General features: G+C 47.3%; 1 protein-coding gene and 2 long non-coding RNA genes across 3 annotated transcripts in view; all 3 read right to left on the bottom strand.

Annotated features, from left to right (window-relative positions):
- LOC147855491 (uncharacterized) overlaps positions 1-22,380 on the bottom strand; it is a 45,474-nt gene extending 23,094 nt beyond the window's left edge. The window contains exon 1 of the long non-coding RNA XR_015530805.1: positions 22,074-22,380. This is a non-coding gene — a long non-coding RNA (uncharacterized LOC147855491). The remainder of the gene's footprint in view (positions 1-22,073) is intronic.
- Positions 22,381-22,825: 445 nt separating this feature from the next.
- Positions 22,826-24,613, bottom strand: part of LOC147855489 (xyloglucan endotransglucosylase protein 7-like) — a 2,771-nt gene continuing 983 nt past the window's right edge. Inside the window, exons 3-4 of the mRNA XM_087330739.1 lie at positions 24,129-24,334; positions 22,826-23,634 (exon numbers count right to left, since the gene is read on the bottom strand). Coding sequence (XP_087186865.1) covers positions 23,220-23,634; positions 24,129-24,334 — 621 coding nt within the window. The 3' untranslated portion in view covers positions 22,826-23,219. The remainder of the gene's footprint in view (positions 23,635-24,128; positions 24,335-24,613) is intronic.
- The window catches only part of LOC147855490 (uncharacterized), a 428-nt gene continuing 204 nt past the window's right edge, over positions 24,390-24,613 (bottom strand). The window contains exon 2 of the long non-coding RNA XR_015530868.1: positions 24,390-24,613. This exon is cut by the window's right edge and continues 38 nt beyond it. This is a non-coding gene — a long non-coding RNA (uncharacterized LOC147855490).

Here is a 24,613-nt window from a genome sequence, read left to right as displayed (position 1 = left end):
GGGCTACGTTTGAGAAACTAAAGGGGAAGTATTGGTGGCCGGGGCAGTACCAGGACGTGCATCGGTTCGTGACAACTTGCGAGAGCTGTCAGATGCACTCCATAGTCCGACATCGGGACGAGCTTCACCCCACGTACCCTCCGACCATCCACTTCAAATGGATGGTAGATCTGGTGACGATGCCAATGGGGGTAGGACAGATGCGGTACCTGGTCCTAGCGCGGGAGGATCTGACGAACCAGGTGGAAGGCCGGGCCCTTCCGAACAAAACGACCGCGGCCGTATGCCGGTTCCTAATCGAGGACGTGATATGCCGGTACGGGTGCGTCGGGAAGATCGTGGCTGACCGAGGGGAGTTGGACGCCGAAGAAGCCGCGGAGCTGTTCGACCGGCTCGGAGTTAAGCTCTCGCTCACCACTGCGTACAATCCGGAGGCGAATGGAAAGGTGGAGCGCGGACACGGACCGATCGTCAAGGCGTTGGTTCGGGCATGCGGAGGCCGAGTCGGTAACTGGCCGGGGCTGCTACCTTATGCTTTGTGGGCAGACCGGACCACGCACAGTTCGGTAACTGGGTATATGCCGACGGAGCTCATGTTCGGCCAGAAGCCGATCATGCCGATGGAACGGACGATCTCCTCGTGGGCAACGGTCGACTGGAGGGACGAGATGAGCCGGGAGGAGTTGTTGGCCGCGCGCATACGACAGCTCGAGCGGAGACCGGAGGACGTGGAACTGGCTGCGGAGAAGCTCCGGGTGGCGAGGAAAAAGAACAAAGCCAGGTTCGACCGAACGCATCGGCTCCGACCGAAGAAAATCGAAGAAGGTGACTGGGTGCTCGTCTACGACAGCAGCCTCGACAACCAGCACCGAGCTACACGGAAGTTCGCACGAAGGTGGTTCGGGCCTTACGTGGTACGGAGCGCCAATGACAACGGGACATATCACCTGGCGGAACTCGACGGCACGAGAATGGCGATACCGGTTGCGGGGAAGCGGATCAAAGCGTTCAAGAAGCGACACGACGACGAGCCAGACCCGGCTCTCCTGGTCAGCAGTGACGAACGATCCGAAAACGAGGAAGAACAGACGGGCGAGGAATGAAGACGGGCCGGTTTTCTCCGTCCCAACTCTCTTGGCGCATACCGGAGGATGCGCGGTTAGGTGGGGGCGGATGTCGTGAAGAAAACCGTCCATAAGCGGAATCGGCAGACCAAGGCGTGGGAACCGGTTCCTCACGCGCGCACGCTCCAAGTCGAACATAGAGGCGAGTTAGGAGGATAATCGGCAGGAACGGGCCCTAACACGAGTGGAGACAAAGACCGCGCGAACAGTCTTTTAGGGCGCGCGCGCGAGCTAAGGGACGGCACGAGTCGGCGGCGTAACTACGCGGATGCGTGAAGAACGGAGCGGATCCCTGTTCGAAAGGGACAGGGAATAAAGCTGACATGACGGCCTGCTCGTCGGACTATATAAGAGCGGGAAAGAGCTGTTCCAGGGATCTGGGGGGGCGGAGAGGACGAAGTGCTGTCGGACCGTTTCTGGACGCTTCGCTCTCTGTTTCCTTCCTTCTCGAGCTCCTTAGCTTTTCTGTGCAGGGTTCCGAGGAGGCTCGCGCTGTTTCGAGGAACGCCCGAGTGCTTCCGGCAGCACCTCCGACCGGCTACCCCTTTGTGCGTCGAAGCGAACAGGCATCGGCATCTGTTCGCCGGCCTGCTCGGTTGTAACCAACCTGTGCCCCATCGAGGGTTGTAGTCGTGTTTAGCCATTCTTAATATATATATTTAGTCATTCGCATCTGTCTGTGTCGGTGTTCGTTCGCGTTCTCCGTGCTGAAGGGCCGTGTCCCTGTGTATCCCCGGTCCTGCGTAGCCGGTTCTCTCTCTCTCTCCTCCCTCGCTTGCTCTTTGGTTCGAGACCCCCGCGGTCCCGCCTCGTTTCCACACGCACTTGCGTAATAACACGACAACGTACTACCCCATCGGCACTTCTTCCATTGCAGCTACAATCGATAGCGTTGAACACAAGTTAGGACCTCCCGAAGGACTTGAAGGTGTTCTGCCCAAGTGCTTGTATGTACCAGAATATCGTCTAGATAGACGATGACGACACGGCGGGTGATGAGATCATCGAAGATGGCATTAGCCATTCGCTGGAATGTGCTCCCCGCATCAGATAGACCAAAGGGCATCCGTGTGAACTGAAAAATGCCTTTCCTAGTGCGGAATGCAGTTTTGTGGGCATCGTGAGGATTCATCGGGATCTGCCAATATCCCGAGGCTAGATCGAGGGAGGTGAAGTACTTTGATTTGCCAAGCTGGTCGAGGAGGTCATCGATACGAGGGAGAGGATATCGGTCATGGGTGGTGACATGGTTCAGTTGTCGGAAGTCGACACAAAAGCGGTAAGAACCATCCCCTTTCTTTACCATGTGTGGCTCCGAGATCCACTCGCTCTTGGAAGGTGTGATAATCCCTTGTTGGAGCATAGTTTTGACGGTGTTGTCGATGCGCTCGTGGTCGAGAGGCGAGCGACGTCGGGGAGCTGCGTTGATGGGGCGGGTGTTGCCTGTAGGAATCGTGTGGTGAATCGGAAAACGGACCGAGGGAGGTTTTACAGGTGGTGTAGACAACGAGGGAAAGGTGGCGAGGAGCCGTCTGATGTCGTTGATGCGCTCCGCCGGTGATATCAGGTATTGTGTGTTGCTGACGTGGGTGGTATCCCGCGGAGTAGTGAAGAGCGTGATCGGAATGTGATTTGGGAGGATGAGTTGTTGTGCGTAGAAATCGAGACAGGCTCGACTATGGAGGAACCAATCACATCCCAAGGTGATTGGGAACAACTGGCGCGGGAGGACGTAGAAACGATGGTGGATCTGGGCGGAACTAATGGTGAGCATGCACCTGACTTGCGTATGTGAGTGGTACACCCGTTGTTGGTCGCCGAAGAGGATTTTAATGGGCGGTGCGTGGCTCGTGGGAAGTTGTAATTGGGTGACTAAATCTACGCTGATGGAAGAGATGCTGCTGCCGGAGTCGAGGAGAACTTCTTGGGTCGTGTGCTGGAGGCGGGCGATTGTGGTACAAACGGGCGAAGTTGATGAAGTGGAGGCGTGGACGTGCGGGGGCGGCTCGATCGTGGGAGAAACGGGAGAAGTTGAGGACGTGGAGACGTGGACGTGCGGGGGCGGCTCTCCCTACGGCACCCCGCGCATTAGTTTTCCGGGAGCTCAGAGAGGGAGGCAGCGTCAGCCAATTGGACGTTCTGCTTCTGTTGGTGATTCTGCCACTTTCGGTAGTGACGCCGAATGTGGCCATAGTTGTTGTAGTAGAAACATTTGGGGCGTCCCTGGCTGTCTCGTTCGGGCAATGCACGCTTGGCACGTAATTGTTGGGATTTTCGGTCCCTCCGGATGGGATGTCCGGAGATGAATGACGGCAAGCCCGGTTGCGGTTACGGAACCGGATGATGAAGAGTACCCGGCATGAAGCCGGATGAAGAGTACCCCGACTACGGAGCCGGATGACGAATGTACCCGGAGAGAGATCCGGATGCGGGGACATATCTGTGAATATGTTTGCCAAGGGCCCTTGAGGCTATATTTGTAAATAGCCCGAAAGTCATATGTGTATAAATATGACTTAGGGCAAACAGTTTATGCGTTGTTGCTCATTTTTCTGTTTTCACTTAGAGGGAGCGAAGTGAGAGCAGCCGAGAGAGAGAGTGAGAGAGAGAGAGAGACGAAGAGGTCGTTGCCTCTGTGTATTACCGCCGCCTGTGGCGAAGACAGTGAGCTCAAGGTTGTTGCCTTGTACCTTCACCATTGTACATCTCTGTTTATAGTGATAGTTGGAGTTTGAGGACTCCCGTGGTTTTTTCCCATTTAGGGTTTTCCACGTAAAACATCCTGTGTACTCTTCTCTCTATTGTCTTCGTGCATTTTGTATTTCCTGTTTTCTGTGAGTTGATCCTATTCTTCGGTTGTGGCCGAGCACTGTGTACAACAAAGTGGTATCAGAGCGACGGTAACACAGAAAATGGAAGGCGGCGGTAGTGGGCCTCCGGGCATGATGGTGTTGAACTCACAGAACTACGCCGACTGGAAGATAAAGATGGAAGACCTTCTCATCATCCGAGACCTGTACGAACCGATCGACAATGCCGAGATACCCAAGGGAGTAATAGAGTCGGAGTGGAAGCTCCTGAACCGGAAAGCCGTAGTGACGATCCGGCAATATGTCGATGTAAGTGTCCTGCAACATGTGGCGAACGATACGAACGCCTATGAGATGTGGCAGAAGCTGTCCGGACTGTATGAGAGGAAGAATGCTCTGACCCGGACCTCCCTGATGAGGAAGATAGTGAATCTTAAGTACCGGGACGACGAGAGCATGGTCGAACACGTCAGCACGTTCATGGGATTCGTGAACCAGCTTGCGGCGATCAAGTTCCCGTTGGATGACGCAATGCAAGCCATCATGCTGATGTGTACCCTTCCGGAGAGCTGGGAGAACTTGGTAGTTACACTCAGCACCTCCTGTAAGGAAGAGAACTTGTCTTTACTAACGGTAAAGACAAGTATTCTAAATGAAGAAGCGCGTCGGAGAGATAAAGAACCGGCCTCCGACTCGAAGGCGCTGCTTACCGAATCGGAACGGGGAAGACAACGGAACCGGAGTCCGCAAAGACGGGAGAAGTCGGGGACACGGTCGCAGTCGAGGGGGAGACCTACATGCTTCTACTGTGGGAAGCCGGGGCACTTCCAGAAGAACTGTCGGCATTTCCGGAAAGACAACGGAACCGACGGTACCGATTCGAAGAAGTCACCGGAGCGAAACGGTGCATACCGGGGAGCCGCGGACCGGAGAGGTCCGGATCGGCGAGGGCAGGACCGGAAAGGAACGACGGCACTCGCGGCAAGTGAAGAAGAGATAATGCTCATTACCGAAGAGAGGGAGCTGAACCTTGCCGGTGAAGAGATGACCTGGGTGGTCGATTCCGGAGCGTCGTTCCACCTGACCCCGGAGAAGAAATACTTCTCATCCTACACAGCCGGTGAGCACGGCTGTGTCCGGATGGGAAATGAAGGTACATGCCGGATTGCCGGCATAGGAGACGTGTGGCTGATGACATCAACCGGATGCAAGATGCTGCTGAAGGATGTTCGACACGTTCCGGAGGTTCGATTGAACCTGATTTCGGCCGGGAGGCTAGACGATGAAGGCTACACGGGTAGCATCCGGAACGGTGTCATGAAGTTCAGCAAAGGGAGCCTGATAGTGGCTCGGGCCCGGAAGGTCAACACACTGTACCTGATGAATTCCCGGCTATGTCCGGAGGAGCTGAACGTGGCAGCTGACACTACCGGTGAGCTGTGGCACAAGAGACTGTGCCACATGAGCGAGAAGGGGATGAAGAGGCTTGCCGAAGACAACCTGATACCGGTAAAGCACGTACAACTGGGGAAGTGTACCGACTGTCTGGCCGGTAAGCAAAACCGGACCTCCTTCCGCTCAAGACCACCGATGAGACGTAGTGTACCATTGGAGTTGGTACACACTGATGTGTGTCAGGTAGAAACGAAGTCACATGGCGGAGCCCAGTACTTCGTAACATTCATAGATGACCATAGCCGGAAGCTGTGGACGGCACCGTTGAAGACAAAGGAACAAGTATTGTCCGTCTTCAAAGAACTCCACGCGAGAGTGGAAAGGGAATCCGGCAAGAAGCTGAAAGCGATACGAGCGGATAACGGAGGGGAATACCGGGGGCAATTCGAGGAGTACTGTCGCTCGAAGGGAATCCGGCTCGAGTTTACTGTGCCGAAGACACCGGAACTGAACGGGCTGGCTGAGAGGATGAACCGGACCATAATGGAGAGGGTCCGGAGTATGCTGGCGCATGCGAAATTACCCAAGGGGTTTTGGGCTGAGGCAATGTCGACTGCGACATACGTGATAAACAGATCACCCTCAGTACCTTTGGACGGAGACACGCCGCAGAGAGTGTGGACCGGTAGGGAGGTATCGTACTGGCACCTGAAGGTGTTCGGGTGTCTCGCATATGTGCATGTGGCAAAGGACCGGAGAGGAAAGCTAGATCCAAAGACCCGGCCATGCATATTCCTCGGTTACGGCGATGACAAGTTCGGCTACCGAGTATGGGACCCGGTCGACAAAAGGATATTCCGGAGTTGTGATATCATCTTCATGGAGGACAAGACACTCGCCGACTGGGAGTCGGAGAAGAAGATGAAGAGCTCCAAGTCGACCGGTGAGGACCAACACTACGAGGAGCAGTCCCGATCGGCAAGGGACCGGTTAGCACTCGAGGATCCGGCCGAAGACGGTGAAGAAACAGAACCGGCCGAGGAAGATGAAACTGATACCGGAACCGGCCCCGATCCCGAAATGGATTCGGATGAAGAGGAAACGGAGGAGCCGGTTACCGAAGCTCCGGAGCGGAGATATCCTCTAAGAGAGAGAAGGGCCCCCCGGAGATTTCCGGAACCAGAGCACGTGCTGCTAACCGACGAGGGGGAGCCGGAGAGTTTTGAAGAACCAAAGCTTGACACACATAGCCGCAGGTGGTTAAGTGCCATGCAGGAGGAGATGGATTCCCTGCATGAGAACCACACATATGAACTTGTGGAGTTGCCGAAAGGAAAGCGGGCACTTTGAAACAAGTGGGTGTTCAAGCTGAAACCGGGAGATGCCGGAAACCCCCCAAGATACAAAGCCAGGATCGTGGTGAAGGGGTTCCAGCAGAAGAAGGGCGTCGACTTCGACGAGATATTTGCCCCGGTAGTGAAGATGACCTCCATCCGGACGGTGCTGAGCATAGCGGCAAGCATGGACCTCGAGGTAGAACAGATGGACGTGAAGACGGCATTCCTTCACGGTGACCTCGAAGAAGAGATCTACATGCAGCAACCAGAAGGATTCGAGAAGAAAGGGAAGGAGCACCTGGTGTGCCGGTTGAAGAAGAGCCTTTACGGACTGAAGCAGGCTCCCCGGCAGTGGTACCGGAAGTTCGACTCTTTCATGACCGACGAAGGGTACCACAAAACGCAGTCCGATCACTGCGTGTTTGTGAAGAAGAAGTTCGAAGGAGGAGACTTTCTAATACTCCTCCTGTACGTGGACGACATGTTGATCGTCGGACGGGACCAGGCCAAGATACGGATGTTGAAGAAAGCGCTTCACCGAACTTTCTCAATGAAGGACCTGGGTCCGGCGAGGCAAATACTAGGGATGCACATCATCCGCGACCGGAAGAAGAAGCAGTTGTGGCTGTCACAGGAGAAGTATGTGACAAAGGTGCTTCACCGGTTCAACATGTCGGAAGCAAGACCGGTCGGGTCGACCCTCCCGGCAAACTGCAGGTTATCGGGCAAGCAAAGTCCCAAGACAAAAGCTGAAAAGGAGGATATGATGAAGATACCATATGCCTCTGCCGTCGGGAGCTTGATGTACGCAATGGTGTGTACCCGACCGGACATTGGATACGCAGTCGGAGTGGTGAGCCGGTATATGAGTAATCCCGGCAAGGAGCACTGGAAGGCGGTCAAATGGATACTCCGATACTTAAAGGGCACTTCGAACATGTGCCTCCGATTCGGCTCCGGTAAGCCCGAACTCGATGGATTTACCGATTCGGACATGTCGGCTGATGCGGATACCAGCCGGTCTACATCAGGGTATGTAATGACATATGCAGGGGGAGCCGTTTCGTGGCAGTCGAGGTTGCAGAAGACGGTTGCGTTGTCAACCACGGAGGCGGAGTACATGGCGGCTGTTGAAGCCGGCAAGGAAATAATATGGATGAAGGACTTCATTAGAGAGCTCGGTATCCGGCAGGAGGAGTACCGGCTCTACTACGATAGTCAGAGTGCCATCCACCTTGCGAAGAACGCGGCCTACCATTCCCGGACGAAACACATCCAGCGTAGATACCACTGGATCCGGGAAAGGATAGAAGACAAGGAGTTCGTGCTGACGAAGATCCACACGGACGAGAACGGGCCGGATATGCTGACCAAGGTGCTCACACCCGACAAGCTGGAAGCATGCCGGAAGAGGATCGGATTGGAGAGACATCCCATGCCGAAGTGAAGGGGGAGTTTGTTGGGATTTTTGGTCCCTCCGGATGGGATGTCCGGAGATGAATGACGGCAAGCCCGGTTGCGGTTACGGAACCGGATGATGAAGAGTACCCGGCATGAAGCCGGATGAAGAGTACCCCGGCTACGGAGCCGGATGATGAAGACCCCGGCTACGGAGCCGGATGACGAATGTACCCGGAGAGAGATCCGGATGCGGGGACATATCTGTGAATATGTTTGCCAAGGGCCCTTGAGGCTATATTTGTAAATAGCCCGAAAGTCATATGTGTATAAATATGACTTAGGGCAAACAGTTTATGCGTTGTTGCTCATTTTTCTGTTTTCACTTAGAGGGAGCGAAGTGAGAGCAGCCGAGAGAGAGAGTGAGAGAGAGAGAGACGAAGAGGTCGTTGCCTTTGTGTATTACCGTCGCTTGTGGCGAAGACAGTGAGCTCAAGGTTGTTGCCTTGTACCTTCACCATTGTACATCTCTGTTTAGAGTGATAGTTGGAGTTTGAGGACTCCCGTGGTTTTTTCCCATTTAGGGTTTTCCACGTAAAACATCCTGTGTACTCTTCTCTCTATTGTCTTCGTGCATTTTGTATTTCCTGTTTTCTGTGAGTTGATCCTATTCCTCGGTTGTGGCCGAGCACTGTGTACAACAGTAATTGCGCGTTCTGGATGTCGATGTCCATGGGAGTGACGGCTGGTATAGTGTTTGTATGATCATGACTGAGATTACCTGGTGTGTGCATGTCGTGCGCGTCTGCAGCTTCGATGCGTTGGGCAGTGAGGATGGCTTCGTGTAGTGTCGTCGGGCCTTGATCGCGTACACGGCGGCGGAGGTCATGTCGTATACGCGACCAGAAAAAAAACAACTTCATGTCCTCCGACATGTTGGCGTCAGCCCGGCGTAGGATCTGCACAAAACGAACCGCGAACTGGGTGATGGGTTCGCGTGGTTGTTGGGTAATTGACTCAAGTTGTTGTAGGGCCGTCTGGCGGGAGTCTTGATGAGCAAAATTCCGAATCATGGCTGCTCGTAACAGATCCCAGTCGTTGCGTGTCTCTTCGGGTTGTTGTACAAGCCATGTTGCCGCGATATTCTCGAGGAGTGTCTTCATCTCCATTGCCTTCCGAGGGTGTGGCCACTGGTGGTAACTGGCCACCATTTCGAAATGATCCAGCCAAGAGAGGACATCTTCCGATGGTAGGCCGGAGAACGGTTTTGGGCGAACTCGAGAGTCCGGGAGATTTTGTTGTGGCTCGGATCGTGCTGAAAGAAAGGACAACATGGCTTGGTTAGTATGGTTAACTTGTAAAATGATGTTGGACAGAGATTGAACCAGTTGGTCGATTGGCGATGTGGGCTGGTGTCCTTGATTGTGTTGTAGGAATCCCGGATTCATCGAGTTTGCGTTGCCGTCGTTGTTGTCGTGTTGCATCGTGGCGGGCGTTGTTGGGGTCGTGAGTTGGGGTGGCTTGGCCCGTCTTCTCCACCAAGATGTGAAATGCTCAAGATGTGAAATGCTCTCAAGAATAGCCCCCTTTTCATTATGTCTCAAGTTACATTTTATAGACTCTCTCTTAGCGTGGAGGGTGTTCTCCCGCTCCAATTAGCTCTACTAATTATGGGGCTTGGTGGGGGCCTAGTTTGGGTGTGGTGCATGAGGCTTGGTAGGGGCCTAATTTGGGTGTGGTCTATGTGTGGTGCATGGGGCTTGGTAGGGGCCTAATCTAGGTGTGGTCCATGTGACCACCACAATATTGTAGAGAAGATTGTAACTATTTGCAAAAAGAGTTACTTGTGTCTTCTTGGTTATTATGTTGGCCTGGAAAGGAGAGATTGTGCTCTTCGTTTAACCTTTTTTTTTGTTTGGGGATCAAAAAGTGGTGGGAGATATAGTTGAGGCTCCATCACAAAGAATTTTGGAGTTTGTTGAAGTGTTACAAGTATTACGCATCCCACCTAATTATGTGTTTATCTGGGAACAACTACAAAATATTGCCTTGATGCAAAGTCCTTTACCTCTACAAACAGGAGAATAATCGTTGATTGATTGGTGTTTACGGGGACAGACACCATTAAAAGTAACTACTAATCATTTGTATCATCGTTTTGTTGATTCTCTTGGATGACTACCATCTAAGGCCGAAGAAGGATGGAAAATACACAAATTTTATCATGGGTGATGGCAAATCTCAAAACGTAGTTGGCATTCTAAATTGCCACTTGTAACAAAAATCTTCATTTGGAGAGATTTGATTGGGGGATTGCCTTTGGGATTAGCTCTAAAGCCTCATGGACTAGCAATGGGGGGCAATTGCTTCTTTTGTACAATTCAAATGGAAGGTAATACTTGAATCCTTTTATACAATCTCTGATTGCTTGTTAGATTTGGAGTTATATTTCTCAAATTTGGCAAGTTTTATCACGGTGTTATTGGACACGTTGTCGTGCCTTTCGGCTCCGGATCGTTGCGTGAGTCGGGTGGGAACCACAGAGGTCTTGGACTAGGAGAAAGAAGTTCGTGAGATAGAGATTAATTATGAATAAATAGCGAAGAGAAAGATAAGAAACTCGTGAATCACACGAGTATACTATATTAATTGGTACTTAGGGTGTTAAGAGAGAAGTAGATGTATAAATCGTGAATCCCACGAATAATTTTTTTTATTGATTAATACTTAATCCAAATAATCAACAACCCTTTATATATTTCTCTCCTCCTTATATAAGGAAGGAAGAGCTAAGCATGGCTTCATGCTTCTTTTTTTTTTTTACAAAAAGTGTTCATGTCCACTAAATGTGCATGTGATGCTTTTTTATTTCCTAAGTATAGGGCTCATGCACGCTAGATGTGCATGAGTTATTTTTAGTGTCTCGTGTTTTTTCCTTTTCATATATTAAAAAAATACACGATTTACCTTTTAATAAAGGTATGCATAAATAAAGGTCTTATATGTATTAAATCTATATTTAAAACACTTAAGATAAGTTAATGTAATGGTAAGGTTGGGGTTTGTCAACGTGGAGGTGCAGAGTTCAAATCACGCCCTGCGCAGTAGTGAGTATTTCCTTTTCTTTTTACATTTATGTCTCTTTATCCGGCTCTTCCTTGCCGGTATGCCGTTTTCCTCCTTTCCGGTATGCCGTTTTCCTCCTTGCCGGTATGCCGTTTTCTTCCGGTTCTCACCGAGCACTCCATTCTCTATCCGGAGGGACAAAAATATAATTTCCACATAGTGTGCAACCTACACTACGACACTCGCCCCCTCCAAACCCGCACATCCTCCGGTATGTGCCGAAGTTCTTGATTCTTCGTATCCGACTTCATCCGAAGCTCCCTCCGATTCTCCCCTTATGTCGACTATGAGTTGTAATCCACTTTCTTCGCTTCCCGCATCATTGTGGTCTTCGTCCGATTGCTCCTCGTTGTCGGCCTCGACTTGGATCACATAAGGTTTGTCGTCGGTCCGCTTCTTGAAAATCTTCACCCGCTTCCCGGCTATAGGCACTCGTAGTATTGTTCCATCCAACTCGGACAGTCGGTACGTCCCGTTGTCGAAGACCTTCCGAACCTCGTACGGCCCGAACCACCTTTTCGCGAATTTCCGCATCGTTGTATGTTGATGGTCCAAGCTACTATCATAGACGATCACCCAATCTCCTTCTTCAATCCTCCTCGGTCGTAGTCGGTGCTTTGTGTCGAACCGGCTTTTGTTCCGGAACCGTGCTTCTTGTTGTCGGCGTGACGCTTCCGCTACATCTTTCGGTCTTCCCTCCAGTTGTCGTATCCGGACCGCTAGTAGTTCTTCCCGGCTCATCTCTTCCTTCCACGGTAGTATTGTCCATGTCGCGATTGCGGTTTCCGTTGGCATTACCGGTGCTTGTCCGGTCATGAGTTCTGCCGGCATGTAACCGGTCACGGAGCTATGCGTCGTCCGATCCGCCCATAGTGCATACGGAAGCATTTGTGGCCAATCCTTCACCCTTCCGTCGCATGCCTTCGCAAGTGCTTTCACGATCGGACTATGTCCTCGTTCGATCTTCCCGTTGGCCTTCGGATTGTACGCCGTTGTCAACGTTAACCGAACTCCATGTTTGGCGAAGAATCCCCTAGCTTTGTCCGAGTCGAGTTCTCCCCGGTCCGCAATCACTTGTCCTACGCAGCCGTACCTACAAAACACTTCTTCCAAAAGAAATTGGCACACTGCGGCACACGTTTTCCTCCGAAGCGCTCGACCTTCAACTTGGTTTGTGAGATCTTCTCGAGCTAACACCAAGTATTTCTTTTGTCCAATCCCGGTCGGCATAGCTACAATGTCGACCATCCAATTGAAGTTGATTGTCGGTGAGAATGTCGGATGCAGCTCATCTCGGTGTCGGACCCCGGAGTAGACTTGACATTTCTCGCAGCTTTCTGTGAACTCCGCGACATCTTTATACATGTTCTTCCACCAATATCTTTGCTTGATTTTCACAAAAGTTGCCCATGTTCCTCGATGTCCAGCCCAATCGGATTCGTGGAACTCAGACATTATCCGGTTTCGTTGCTCTTTCGTCCCGACTACTCGAAGTGGTATCCCATCCGGTCTTTTCGGCGCCCTCCATATTAAACCGTTTTCCAAGAAGAACTTTTGGACTTGCCTCTTCTTCCTTCGGATCTCGGCTCTCCTTTCTTTATCATTGGTTGAATCCTCGACCTCTTGTAGCATCTTCCCGATCATCAAGGTTTCCCCCTCGTATTCTTCTTCCCGGAATTCTCGGATCACGTTCACTCGGCATATGTGTTCTGACGTGAAGTAGTCTTCGGAAACTTCTTCATTATCTGATTCGGTTATGTCGTCTTCAAACCGCGCCCTCGATAACATGTCCGCTACCGCGTTGTCCTTCCCCGAGATGTGTCGAACCTCCGGATTAAGTGACTTGACATATGCAATCCACCTTAGCATAGCCACATCCGGTATCGTACAACACCGCATCATCCCGAGTATCGGAAGACAATCCGTCTCGATCACCACTTCAGCTCCGATCAAATAATCCCGATCCGATTTTATCGCCGACACGACTCCCCACAATTCTCTTTTGACTTGTGCATATCCGCGTTGCCTTTCGTTGAGGACCTTTGCTCCAAATCGGATCGGATACCGCGAACCATCTGAGTCGGCTTGATTGATGACCCACCCGATACCGGTTGGACTTGTATCAACCGTTACTATGATTGGCCGCTCGTAGCTTGGCTTCTTAAGTGATTCCGCCCTCCATAGTGTCTTCTTGAGCTTCCTCATGGCTTTAGTGTGTTCCGGTTTCCACTCGAATTTCTTACCTTTCCGCAACAAGTGATAGAGCGGGTCCGCTATATGTGCATAGTGCGGAATCCATATGTGATAGAATGCACACGCACCCAGAAACCTTCGGACTTCCGATGTTGACTCACATACTTCCTTCATAGCTTGAATCGCATCGATCTTTGTTGGTGACGGTCTTCGGCCGTAGGGTCCACATAGATGTCCGACCACCAATATTTCTTCTTGCCCGAATGCCGATTTCTCCCCGGAAAGTGTTAGGTGCACATCTTCTAGCTTTCGCAACACTTTCTCGCAATCATGAATATGGTCGACCACGAACTTTCGGCATCCCCGATCATCCATAGTCTCATCTTTTTCTTCCACCGCGCATCCTTTCATCGGAATGTCATCTAGAAACGGCATCATTATCTCCGGGATGCAATCTCGAAGCACCTTGTTCATCGCGTTCATCATATGTGCAACCGAGTTTGTCGCTCCTTGTGGTAGTGTGCACATTCGAACTAGTCCTATCGGTGTCCGCATGGTAGTGATGTCTCGGCTCTCCACGGCTAGTTGGAATTGGTCATACCCCGAGTATAGGTCCCCGATGGAGTATATCGCACGTCCGGCAAAAGCTTCCGCGAATTCGTCCACTATCGGATCGACTCCCGAGTTCCGGATCGTGACCTTGTTCACCGGCTGCAAGTCTTGGATGAATCGGAGTGACCCATTTTTCTTCGGAACCGTAAACCATCGATTTGAGTACGGAGCACTTGATGGCTCTAGAATCCCCATCGCCACCTTCTCCTTGGGCAAGTCGATGACTTTCGGAATATGCGCCCGTGGCACCGGAATCGGCTTCAGGTTCCACGATACATGATCAATCATGAAAATCACCATCGGCTCCACTATCTTTGGATCAATGCATCCGATCTCCCTCGATGTGAACGCGAATGCTTTGCCATGTTGCTCCAACATCTCTCGAAACCGTTTTTCTTCTTCTTGTAAGAGGAACCCACCTCCACCGATCCGAAGTTTCTTCCGGGTCTCATCTGTGAAGGCATGTCCGATATCCACGGACTTCCGAAGTGTCGGATCTCCCGAGACTTCTTTCTTCTTTTGTTCACTATCGGCGGGTAGTGGTCCCGCGGCCGGTTTCACCTTCTTCTCCACGGTCTTGTATTTCGTACTTACCATTGCTTCTTCTTTGCGGAGCGCATCCGGCCCCATTTTCGCAACGATCTCGTACATCTCGACCTATTCCACCGGGACTACCCGGTTCCCTTGGCTTTTATCTTCCGCAAGCTCTTCAAGCCGTTGTAGTGTATTCCCATAGAACACTTCCTCGATCACTCCCACGATTTCTTCGTCTTCTTTTATTATTGATGCCGATCGTAACTTATCCTCCACTTGTCGGTATTGTTTCTTCATTCCTCCGGTTACGGCCGTGTACGTAGATGCCCCATCCGGGCCGATTCGTACTTGTTTTGCTCCGAGAGTTTTCTTCCTGTGTGGGGTATCAGGGCTTCTCGGACTATCACTTCCCCACTCTGCAACAGTCCGCTTTAAAAATCCATTCTCACTTGGGACAAGAGTTCCCTCTTGTTCCTTTCGTGATTTGCCGGCACCGTTAGGAATTGGACGGATTTCCCTCCGTTTTGGCTCCGAATTCGCGCAAAAGCCGCACCACTATCGAGCACCTTCGTCTCCATCCGTGAAGCCGTGATAAAGGGTTGGCCGAGGATGACAGAATGTGAAACCTCATCCTGCACAAAGAAATTTTGGTCAATTTCGACATCCCCGATCTTTACCGTCACATCCGGACAAGCCGCAAATAGGTCTTCTGTCGTTTTCGTGGCTGCCCGAATCTTCCATCCATGGTTGGTGTTTATAGGCCACTTCCCCTTTCGGTAGAACTCCTTGGACATCAAGTTGATCTCCGATCCGTGATCAATCAATGCTAGCACGGGTTCTTTGATGTTGCCGATTCGGACCGGAGTCTCCGTAGTCGCACGTGCCCAGTGTGGCCTTGTATAGTGGGAGTTCGGAATTTCGCCTTCCACTTCGGTGTCGTTCATTGAAACGGTATTTGCATTCACCCTTGGAGCATTTTCCTCCGTACTTTGTCTCTTCCTTTTCACGAGATCCACGAGAAGATCGTGAAACTCCTTCTTCGCTATTCCGAGTAGTTCCCGCAACGAAAAATCTACCCGGCTATCCAAGATTCTTTCCTCGAACACTCTTTTCAAGTCGGTTTGTTGTTCTATGTCCGAGGCGAGCTTGAATGCCGGAGTCGCCTTTTCTTTTCCCTTACCTCCGGAGTTCCAGCTTTCCGGTATCTTCGATGGTCCGGCCGCATCCTCCGTGCGCCGTCGTTTCTCGTCCACATACACCTCATGTAATTGACACAGGGCGTATATGCTATTCTTGTCGACAGGGCACTCCCATCCCGTAGCTTCCCGGACGCCTTCCGCAGTGTTTCGGATATCGTTGGAGTCGGTTTTCTCGGTGTTTCCTAGCACCTCCGGCCAGAAAGACGCCTTCGCTCCCGTTGACTCCCCGACACATATTCCCACGGTTGTCGCATAGTTGCTTCTTGCCGCTAACTCCTCCTCGAGCACCTTCTTCATGCCGCCTTTCCGGAAGTTCGGTCGGAGTGGCTTCCGAGAGTCCATCGAATGAATCCGGTTTCCCTCGTAGTAGATGAGATCCCGTCGTAGCGCCTCCTTATGGTCGTCGCAATCCCTCCGATCGTGTTCAGCGCTATCGCACCATATGCACCGTCGATCCGTATATTTGGAGCTTGTGGGGCGGTCATCCGACTTCTTCACCATCGCGATCTTTAGATTCTCCATCTCCTTCAGCAGCTGCTCCACCGTAGACGCGTCGACTCCCTTCTCGGCCGTAATCTCCCGAGCCCTCGGTTGATGGTCTTCCAGTCCCGTTCTCGGTTTCGGAATCGGTTCCGAAACCCTCTTTTCTTCGTTGGCAAGCCATTGCCCCCTCTTCGTGTACCGCGCGACGATATCCCGCACGCTTTCCCATGTTTCGGTGAGGCCGCTTTCGGTGGTCGTGTCCTCAAGAAGCACTCCGAGATCTTTCCGGTCCCGGACGTCCACAGCTCGCAAAAACATGATGACTTTGTCCGGTGCAAGAATAGTTTGATCTCTCGCGGACAACCTCCCGAACCGACTTTCGAATGTCGAAAACACTTCGAGGACCTTTAGCCCTTTACCTGACGTTTCCACCCAATCCTCGAATCCCCTCCGCGTTGCCTTGGAGGAGTCCTCGATGGCAAACGTGGTCTTTAACACCTCTTCGAATGCTTCCCACGTCGGATTTTGTTGTTGCAACCCGTGGATACTCCCTTGAAGCCCGTCGGTCGCCACCCGGTTAAAGGATGTCACTTGCAGTCCTTCCGAAGCCCGGCACCGGAGCATCTCCGCCTTGAAGTCCTGCAAATATCGCGACACATCCTTACCATTAAATTGCCCGTTGCGTTGCACGAGCCGCTCTACTGATGCCGAAATCTCCGACATCGTGCGTTGTTCTTGAAGCATCCGTTCGAACATCGCCATCATATTGTTAGCTTGTTGAGCCTCCATCTCCTTGCCACCCATCTTCACGTCGGGTTCACCAACTGTGTCGTGCCTTTCGGCTCCGGATCGTTGCGTGAGTCGGGTGGGAACCACAGAGGTCTTGGACTAGGAGAAAGAAGTTCGTGAGATAGAGATTAATTATGAATACATAGCGAAGAGAAAGATAAGAAACTCGTGAATCACACGAGTATACTATATTAATTGGTACTTAGGGTGTTAAGAGAGAAGTAGATGTATAAATCGTGAATCCCACGAATAATTTTTTTTATTGATTAATACTTAATCCAAATAATCAACAACCCTTTATATATTTCTCTCCTCCTTATATAAGGAAGGAAGAGCTAAGCATGGCTTCATGCTTTTTTTTTTTTTTTACAAAAAGTGTTCATGTCCACTAAATGTGCATGTGATGCTTTTTTATTTCCTAAGTATAGGGCTCATGCACGCTAGATGTGCATGAGTTATTTTTAGTGTCTCGTGTTTTTTCCTTTTCATATATTAAAAAAATACACGATTTACCTTTTAATAAAGGTATGCATACATAAAGGTCTTATACGTATTAAATCTATATTCAAAATACTTAAGATAAGTTAATGTAATGGTAAGGTTGGGGTTTGTCAACGTGGAGGTGCAGAGTTTGAATCACGCCCTACGCAGTAGTGAGTATTTCCTTTTCTTTTTACATTTATGTCTCTTTATCCGGCTCTTCCTTGCCGGTATGCCGTTTTCCTCCTTTCCGGTATGCCGTTTTCCTCCTTGCCGGTATGCCGTTTTCTTCCGGTTCTCACCGAGCACTCCATTCTCTATCCGGAGGGACAAAAATATAATTTCCACATAGTGTGCAACCTACACTACAACAACGTAAATAGTGGGTGTTTGCACAATTTACACAGGTTGACCCAAAATAAGAGATGGAGATCATTTTCCTATTTCGGAGATATTGCGAATTGCGTCATAATTGGGATATGCACAATGTTTTTTTATTTAATGGTAGGCATGGAGTCAAAGCATATCTGGGAAAGTTGAAGGGAGTACTAATGTGGCAATTTTCTTTATTGGAGCAAGACGCGAAGATTCTTTCCTTGGTGGAGTGTTCGTCACACGCCTATTCGAAAATTCAACATGTTCCACTACCCATGTAGTGTAGTTAGTGGGTGACCATACTCCATTGTGACACCTATTGTAAGTAGTGTTTTATATGCACATTTATTAATGTAATTGTGTGTTTTCACAAGAGAGAGAGAGAGAGAGAGAGAGAGAGAGAGAGATGTCATAAGTATCTCTTCTCTTTCTCAAGATTCTCAAAATAAAAGAAACCCACCTACTCACTCTCTCTAAAGAGAGAGAGAGAGAGAGAGAGAGTCAGATGGCAATGGAGACTAGGAGGTCTTGGGCTCAACCCCTACATTCCACAATGGCATTTATTGAATTAAGAGAGGTGAGAAATTCGGGTTTGAAAATCTAGGCTTCGAACCCATGACGTAGTGCTTGTAGCGTAACAACTTACCACTAGGGTAAGCTAAGGTTACCCAATGAAGAATAGGAGGTCTTGAGCTCAGCTACTCACTCTCTTCAAAATAAAAGACACCCACCTACTCACTCTCTTCAAAGAGAGAGAGAGAGTGAGATGGCAATGGAGATTAGGAGGTCTTGGGCTCAACCCCTACATTCCACAGTGGCATTTATTGAATTAAGAGAGGTGAGAAATTCGGGTTCGAAAATTTAGGTTTCAAACCCATGACGTAGTGCTTGTAGCGTAACAACTTACCACTAGGGTAAGCTAAGGTTGCCCCATGAAGACTAGGAGGTCTTGAGCTCAACCCCTACATTCCACAGTGGTATTTACTGAGTTAAAAGCTATGTATGAAGTATATAATAGAGACCATTGTAATCTTAGCCGTCATAGACTTATGTCTTCAATTGCATACATACATTTACACACACACACACACACATAATGAAAGAGAAGGGATCACTGTTGTGTCGTGATACTTTTCAGAAAAAAGCGTGCATACCGTTTCACATTTGCAAATGGAAATTTGGGCAAATTCGATGGATTCTTGTGGGCCTAGGCTTTTGGAGTATTGGATGTAGGTTTAAGCCCCTATGACAACAAGGTACCTTGCAAAGCTTGGTTGCAATTCACGTGAACTAACGAATCAAATTTCCTTCAAGACTATGTACTTGTTTTAGTACTATGTGGATGCAATATAGCAAGAACATCCTTTTCACTTACTTCCATTGTTGTAGAATACTTCACATACAATATGCATTCTATAGATCAGATATATTATCGTATTTTTTACTAAGTAACTTCCATTTATAAATCGGACATCATAAAACCCTTGTGAACGTGCATATATGTTCTCCATACAATTCGACGATACATTTGTGTGGAGAACATATATGCAAGCAGATGTTCACAAGAGTTTTATGGTGTCATATTCTATTCCCTTAACATTGAAATGCATTGTTGGATAAAGTTCTATGTGCTTTGCTAACTAGTTTGTGCGTGTGATATTGTGATGGTTTCCCACATTGGACTATCAAGCTTCCTTGAATCAAGAATGCTTGGTTTAGGTGATAGTGGATTGTAAACACACATTTTTTTGCCCCTTTCACTCCTGTTGATGAGTCAAATGGGTAAAATGTTGGTATCCCTATATGCAAATGCATCAAGCAGCTATAGACTTTGTATATTATGGGATGCAAATAGTAAGAGATCGTGATGGGTGCCAATGAATACTCATAAGAAGGGTATGAAATGACTTCTTTTAATTGAAGTGGGAGACATTTACGGGTCATTCCCTTGTATGTGGTGAATGGGGCCACTTTAAGGTTAAATGCCAATATCATCAATCTCTGTCTATGTAAATCCCCAATGAACGGGTCAGTGAGGTAGGAGTTGGGACATATGTTGACACATACACATACACCTACGTGCCAACATACAATTAGATACTCATATATATGCACACATCTACACTTACATAAATTGTACTAAATATATAATACCAACACTTATATTTTCAAACATGCTTTAGACATATATAGTCACGTTCACACAATTACACCTTAATCAAATGCATGCACTCAAGCACATACAAATACCTATTTACCCTTAGGTATATGTACATACTTATACCACTCGTAGACACATACATTTACATATCCACACGAATTGTGCACACTTATACACAAACATATCCACCCACACTATTTGTGCATGTCCACATGAACTTGCAAATTGGTTCAAGAAGCCCATCGTGAAGAGATGTGGCTTTCACAACTATCATCTCCGACGACTCTTTATCTACAAATCATCTTCCTTGGTTTAGATTATCAGTGGTTCCACTCTATTTTACACACTTGCATAACTTCTTGACAACATAAAATACGTGAAATATTTTTAAATGGCAATTGTAAAATGTGGAATATATGTTTACCACCTTAGGGTATTCTAAACATAAAAATACACACTTTGTAACAACTATGGTTGGGTTGTAAGTTCATCAATTCCTCAAGGTTTTCCTTAGGCTAGAGGAACTAAACAAAAGGTTTTTGAATATGCCCTGGAATGTGGTGCATGAAAACCAATATGTAGCTTTGGAACATGTTTTGAACTAGTTTCATGGCATCGATTGCCCTAAAGGAGTAAGCGCACCTATAAGATCATTGATTGGATGAAAGTCATAACCTGGAATGTGTTTTCTTCATAAGAATATATTATGGGAAACTTTGTTAAGTAGAGAATGGGATATAATATGTGTTGTTGAGCTGAAGTGTCATGGCTAATAGAATCTGGCATCTGCAATCCATTTACGTGGATATTCATCATTCTATGGGGGATATCTTAGTAATCATTATTCGAGCATCGTATTAATTGTACGGGATAAGTATTTTCCTCAAGTTGTGATAACAATTCCACAAACATAGAAGAGTCATCTTTAGGAAGGGTCAAGAGGCTTGACTTTTGACTTCGAAAGCACAATATTGCGATTGACATAAGAGCTTGTCGTAGGAGGCTTTATGAATATGTCACTCTTTCTCTAGCTATTTTCATAATAATAAAAGCAATTAACCACTTCTAGCTCATTTATGAACCATCCCTCTTTCTCTTTTGCTTTCAACTTGTTCCCTCTCTCCTACTATATCATTCTCTACCTTTGTTATAAACTTATAATTAATAGTTTGTTAGTTGGGAGAAGTAGAGTCGGGGTAAAATTGGGTTTATTTCAAATTTGTTGGAGTTAGGGTCGTGTGAGTTTTTGTTTGATAGTTTTGGAGTTGTTCCTCCGAGTTGTATATGTTGATCCCATTGTGGATTCAGGTAAACTCTGATGTATTCTATTTACTAACTAATGCGAAGTAGTGTTTTTTGGAAAAAAATAGTTAGTTAGTTGGTCACATGCGCTAAGATTTTCTGCTCATTCAACTTCTCCGAACTCCTGGAACACCAAAAATCTCCTTATTGTATCTTGACTCTTATTTAATACATGTGTGTATGAGAGAGAAATATTGTCTTTGCTTATTCACCATCTATAAAAATTTATTATATAATGATGTGTATTCAATATTGAGCATCTTCTAGCCTTTACATATTTTTACTTACTTTTTAGTCATGACTCATGTTATTAGCCGTCACTCACACTACCACATCATTAGTTTGCCCCTACCCCAAGAAAACACCATGTTCAATGTGGTTTGCACTTGCACATTACTCCAAGACCAAATTACAATTTTGACATCATAAGTACATGTAACATTGATAGCAATAAGATAGATATGATGTGTATTGACTAAAACTAGTATGCTTGAGCCTTGGACATTAACAATCTGGTCGAGGGGGTCAATGCACAATCATGTTAACTAGGTCTATGTGTAGGGTCACATGCACAAGATTTCTAACCTCATGTGTAGTGAAGGCTACATAAAGAAGGATTGGATCAAGAATCAATGCTACCAAATCCCTCATGTGAGGTTCACATAACCATGAGAGCTACATATAGTTCTACATGGTACTACGACTTTGATTGTTACAATGTCCTTATGTACAAGTATATGGTTTAGAAAGATAACCTTCAACACAATCATTACAAATTGTTATAAATAAATTCAATGAGTTTACGTGAAGATCTATTTATAACATTGTTGGAGCATTGTCCTCATGGACACTTACGTTCTCTATGTTTCCCTTGCTTATCCACTTTTTATCTTTGTTTTAACTTATAATAAACCACACTAGCTTGTATTCAAATGCCCATCCTGCAAGCACATTAAAGAGAACTGTGCCACATCCATTACCAAGGACACCCCCCTCCAACAAACAATCAAGAATGGTCACCAATGTCACGTTGGCAAATGCTTTCTTGAGAATCATAACCTTATAGGGATAAGTTTTAATATCACATACAATTTTACAAAGTGTACAAAGGCAAACACACAACACTAACTTCTTGCACAAGCCTAGACCTCCATTACAAGCATGCCAATGATTGTGCATTGAATAGCCATTGGAATTCTGCCAATAGTGAAAACTACAAGTACCAAGATGCTAAGCTAATGGCCCTTACCAAAACCAAACCATGGAGGTCATCGTTCAACATGTTTGAGTTATTCAATTGATGAGGTTGTCTTTCCCACAACATCCACTATTCTTGTCAAGCACCAACTTTCTTCAACACTAGTCTTATTTTCAACTTTAGTTAGTTTGCAACACTTTTTGCTTTTTATGGGTTGGCACATGGTATAGAAACATATTGTTTGCAGCTTTATAATTTGAAGTGAACATACTAAAAGTTATCTTGCAATAATAAGAAAAGGACATAGTAAACATAGGCCTTGAGGTAAGACCAAAAAATAGTTAATGATTGATACATGGAACTATTTCGTGATATAGGGACATCTACATACATCTTGATTGATTTTAATCAGGCTTAGGCCTCTACCAAGGTTGCCCTAGGCAAATGCATTGTGGTGGCTATAGTTTTAGGGACAAAATATAGAGGAAAAGAAAAGAAAACTTGATAGTAAGGGCATAGTTCTAAGGTCAAAAAAATAAATGAATCAATGAAGTAAGTTAAGGTAGCATGCAGAGATATTGTTGTTACAACACATTTATAGCTATATGTATGTTTGCCAATATGGCATCTCTCTATAACATGATGGATCATGCACTATATACGGCCATGTATCTATGATGCATGAATTTGATGCAAGACATGGTCACATACGCCCATGGACACATTCTATGGGTACCTGTGGAAATCTCTCCCTATCGTGGCAATAATTATATACCATAAAGTTATCTTGGATCCATTGGAGATTACTATGTAAATCTGTCTCGTCCTTAGCTCCTTCAAGAACATTTGGTTGTGGTCCAAGGGGACTCTGTGCAAACTTGCTTTGCATACACAATGTCATGTTCCCATCGTAATGACATGCGTCGGCTTTAAAATGTTGGTAACTCGCGATGAAAGGCGCTGCCGTCCAATTGATCTTGACAAGTCCTCCTAAAGTAGCCCAATCATCCCCATTCCATATGCTTAAATATGCACCCATGGAATGCTTATCCACATAGGGTTGGCCCCATTTCGCACCATTAGGGAATTTCCGTATGGCTACTCCATCAACCGAAAATCTGAAACACAAAAACTGATGATGATTAAGCTAGGGCATGAAAGGATAGATTGATGTATGTATGTATAGAGGTGTGCCACACATGGATGGAAGTGGTCATGCTTACATGGATGCATGTATGTATATAAGCAAATTAACATTCTTGCAATGTCTCATAGGATATCAAGGCAAGCATATGCAGCAGGCATCCACTTCTTCATTATGTTCTGGGCTTTCACAACAGAAGGAGATTTCCCCCTAATGCAGCATAATGTAATCCCTCCAATTAAGGTATGCATGTATGTTTGTGTATATATGTAGGTCCATGCATGCATACATACATGCATGCATGCATGCATGTATGTTTGTGTACATGTAGGTCCATACATAACATACATGCACACATGCACCCTTATATAGTTGATGCATGTATGTGTGTATGCTTATGTATTTGTATGTATATATGTATGAATGCATCTAAATATGTGTATTTGCTAAAACAACATGGTGACTTACATTACAATTTCTTTAGTCCATGAGATGGTGTAAGTGTGGAAATCTGCAGTAGGATCAAACCAGAGGTAGATCCTCTGCTCTTTGTATCCAGTGCCATTTGTGAAGATATTGGTCTGCAGGAGGTATGGCTGGCCACTCACATTGCCCAAGAACTCGAAATCTAGCTCATCCCTAGTCTCTGCCGAGGTTTCCGGAGCAGATGATAACTATAGGCCATTGGGAAACCATTAGCTTTTGTGTTATACAGACCATATATTAGAGTTCACAGACCAACATTTTTTTTACCTCTACCACAACCCATTTCCATATCTTAATACATAAAAGTATACATACATGAATGTATGCCCCCCTCATCTACAATGCATACACTCATTTATATACATGTGCATAAATTCATACACATCTGCAGCATACATACATTCATAAACACATCTACTAGATGTTTTTTCTCTCAGCACTTGCTGTCTTCATTGACATGGACATAG

This window comes from Azolla caroliniana, unplaced genomic scaffold (genome assembly GCF_043228905.1).
Source record: "Azolla caroliniana isolate FFs.n. ecotype wild unplaced genomic scaffold, voAzoCaro1.0.p SCAF_14, whole genome shotgun sequence".
NCBI classification, from domain to species: Eukaryota; Viridiplantae; Streptophyta; class Polypodiopsida; order Salviniales; family Salviniaceae; genus Azolla; species Azolla caroliniana.
The sequence above is the reverse complement of the archived record's forward strand: the minus strand, read 5'-3'. Positions and strand labels throughout refer to the sequence as shown.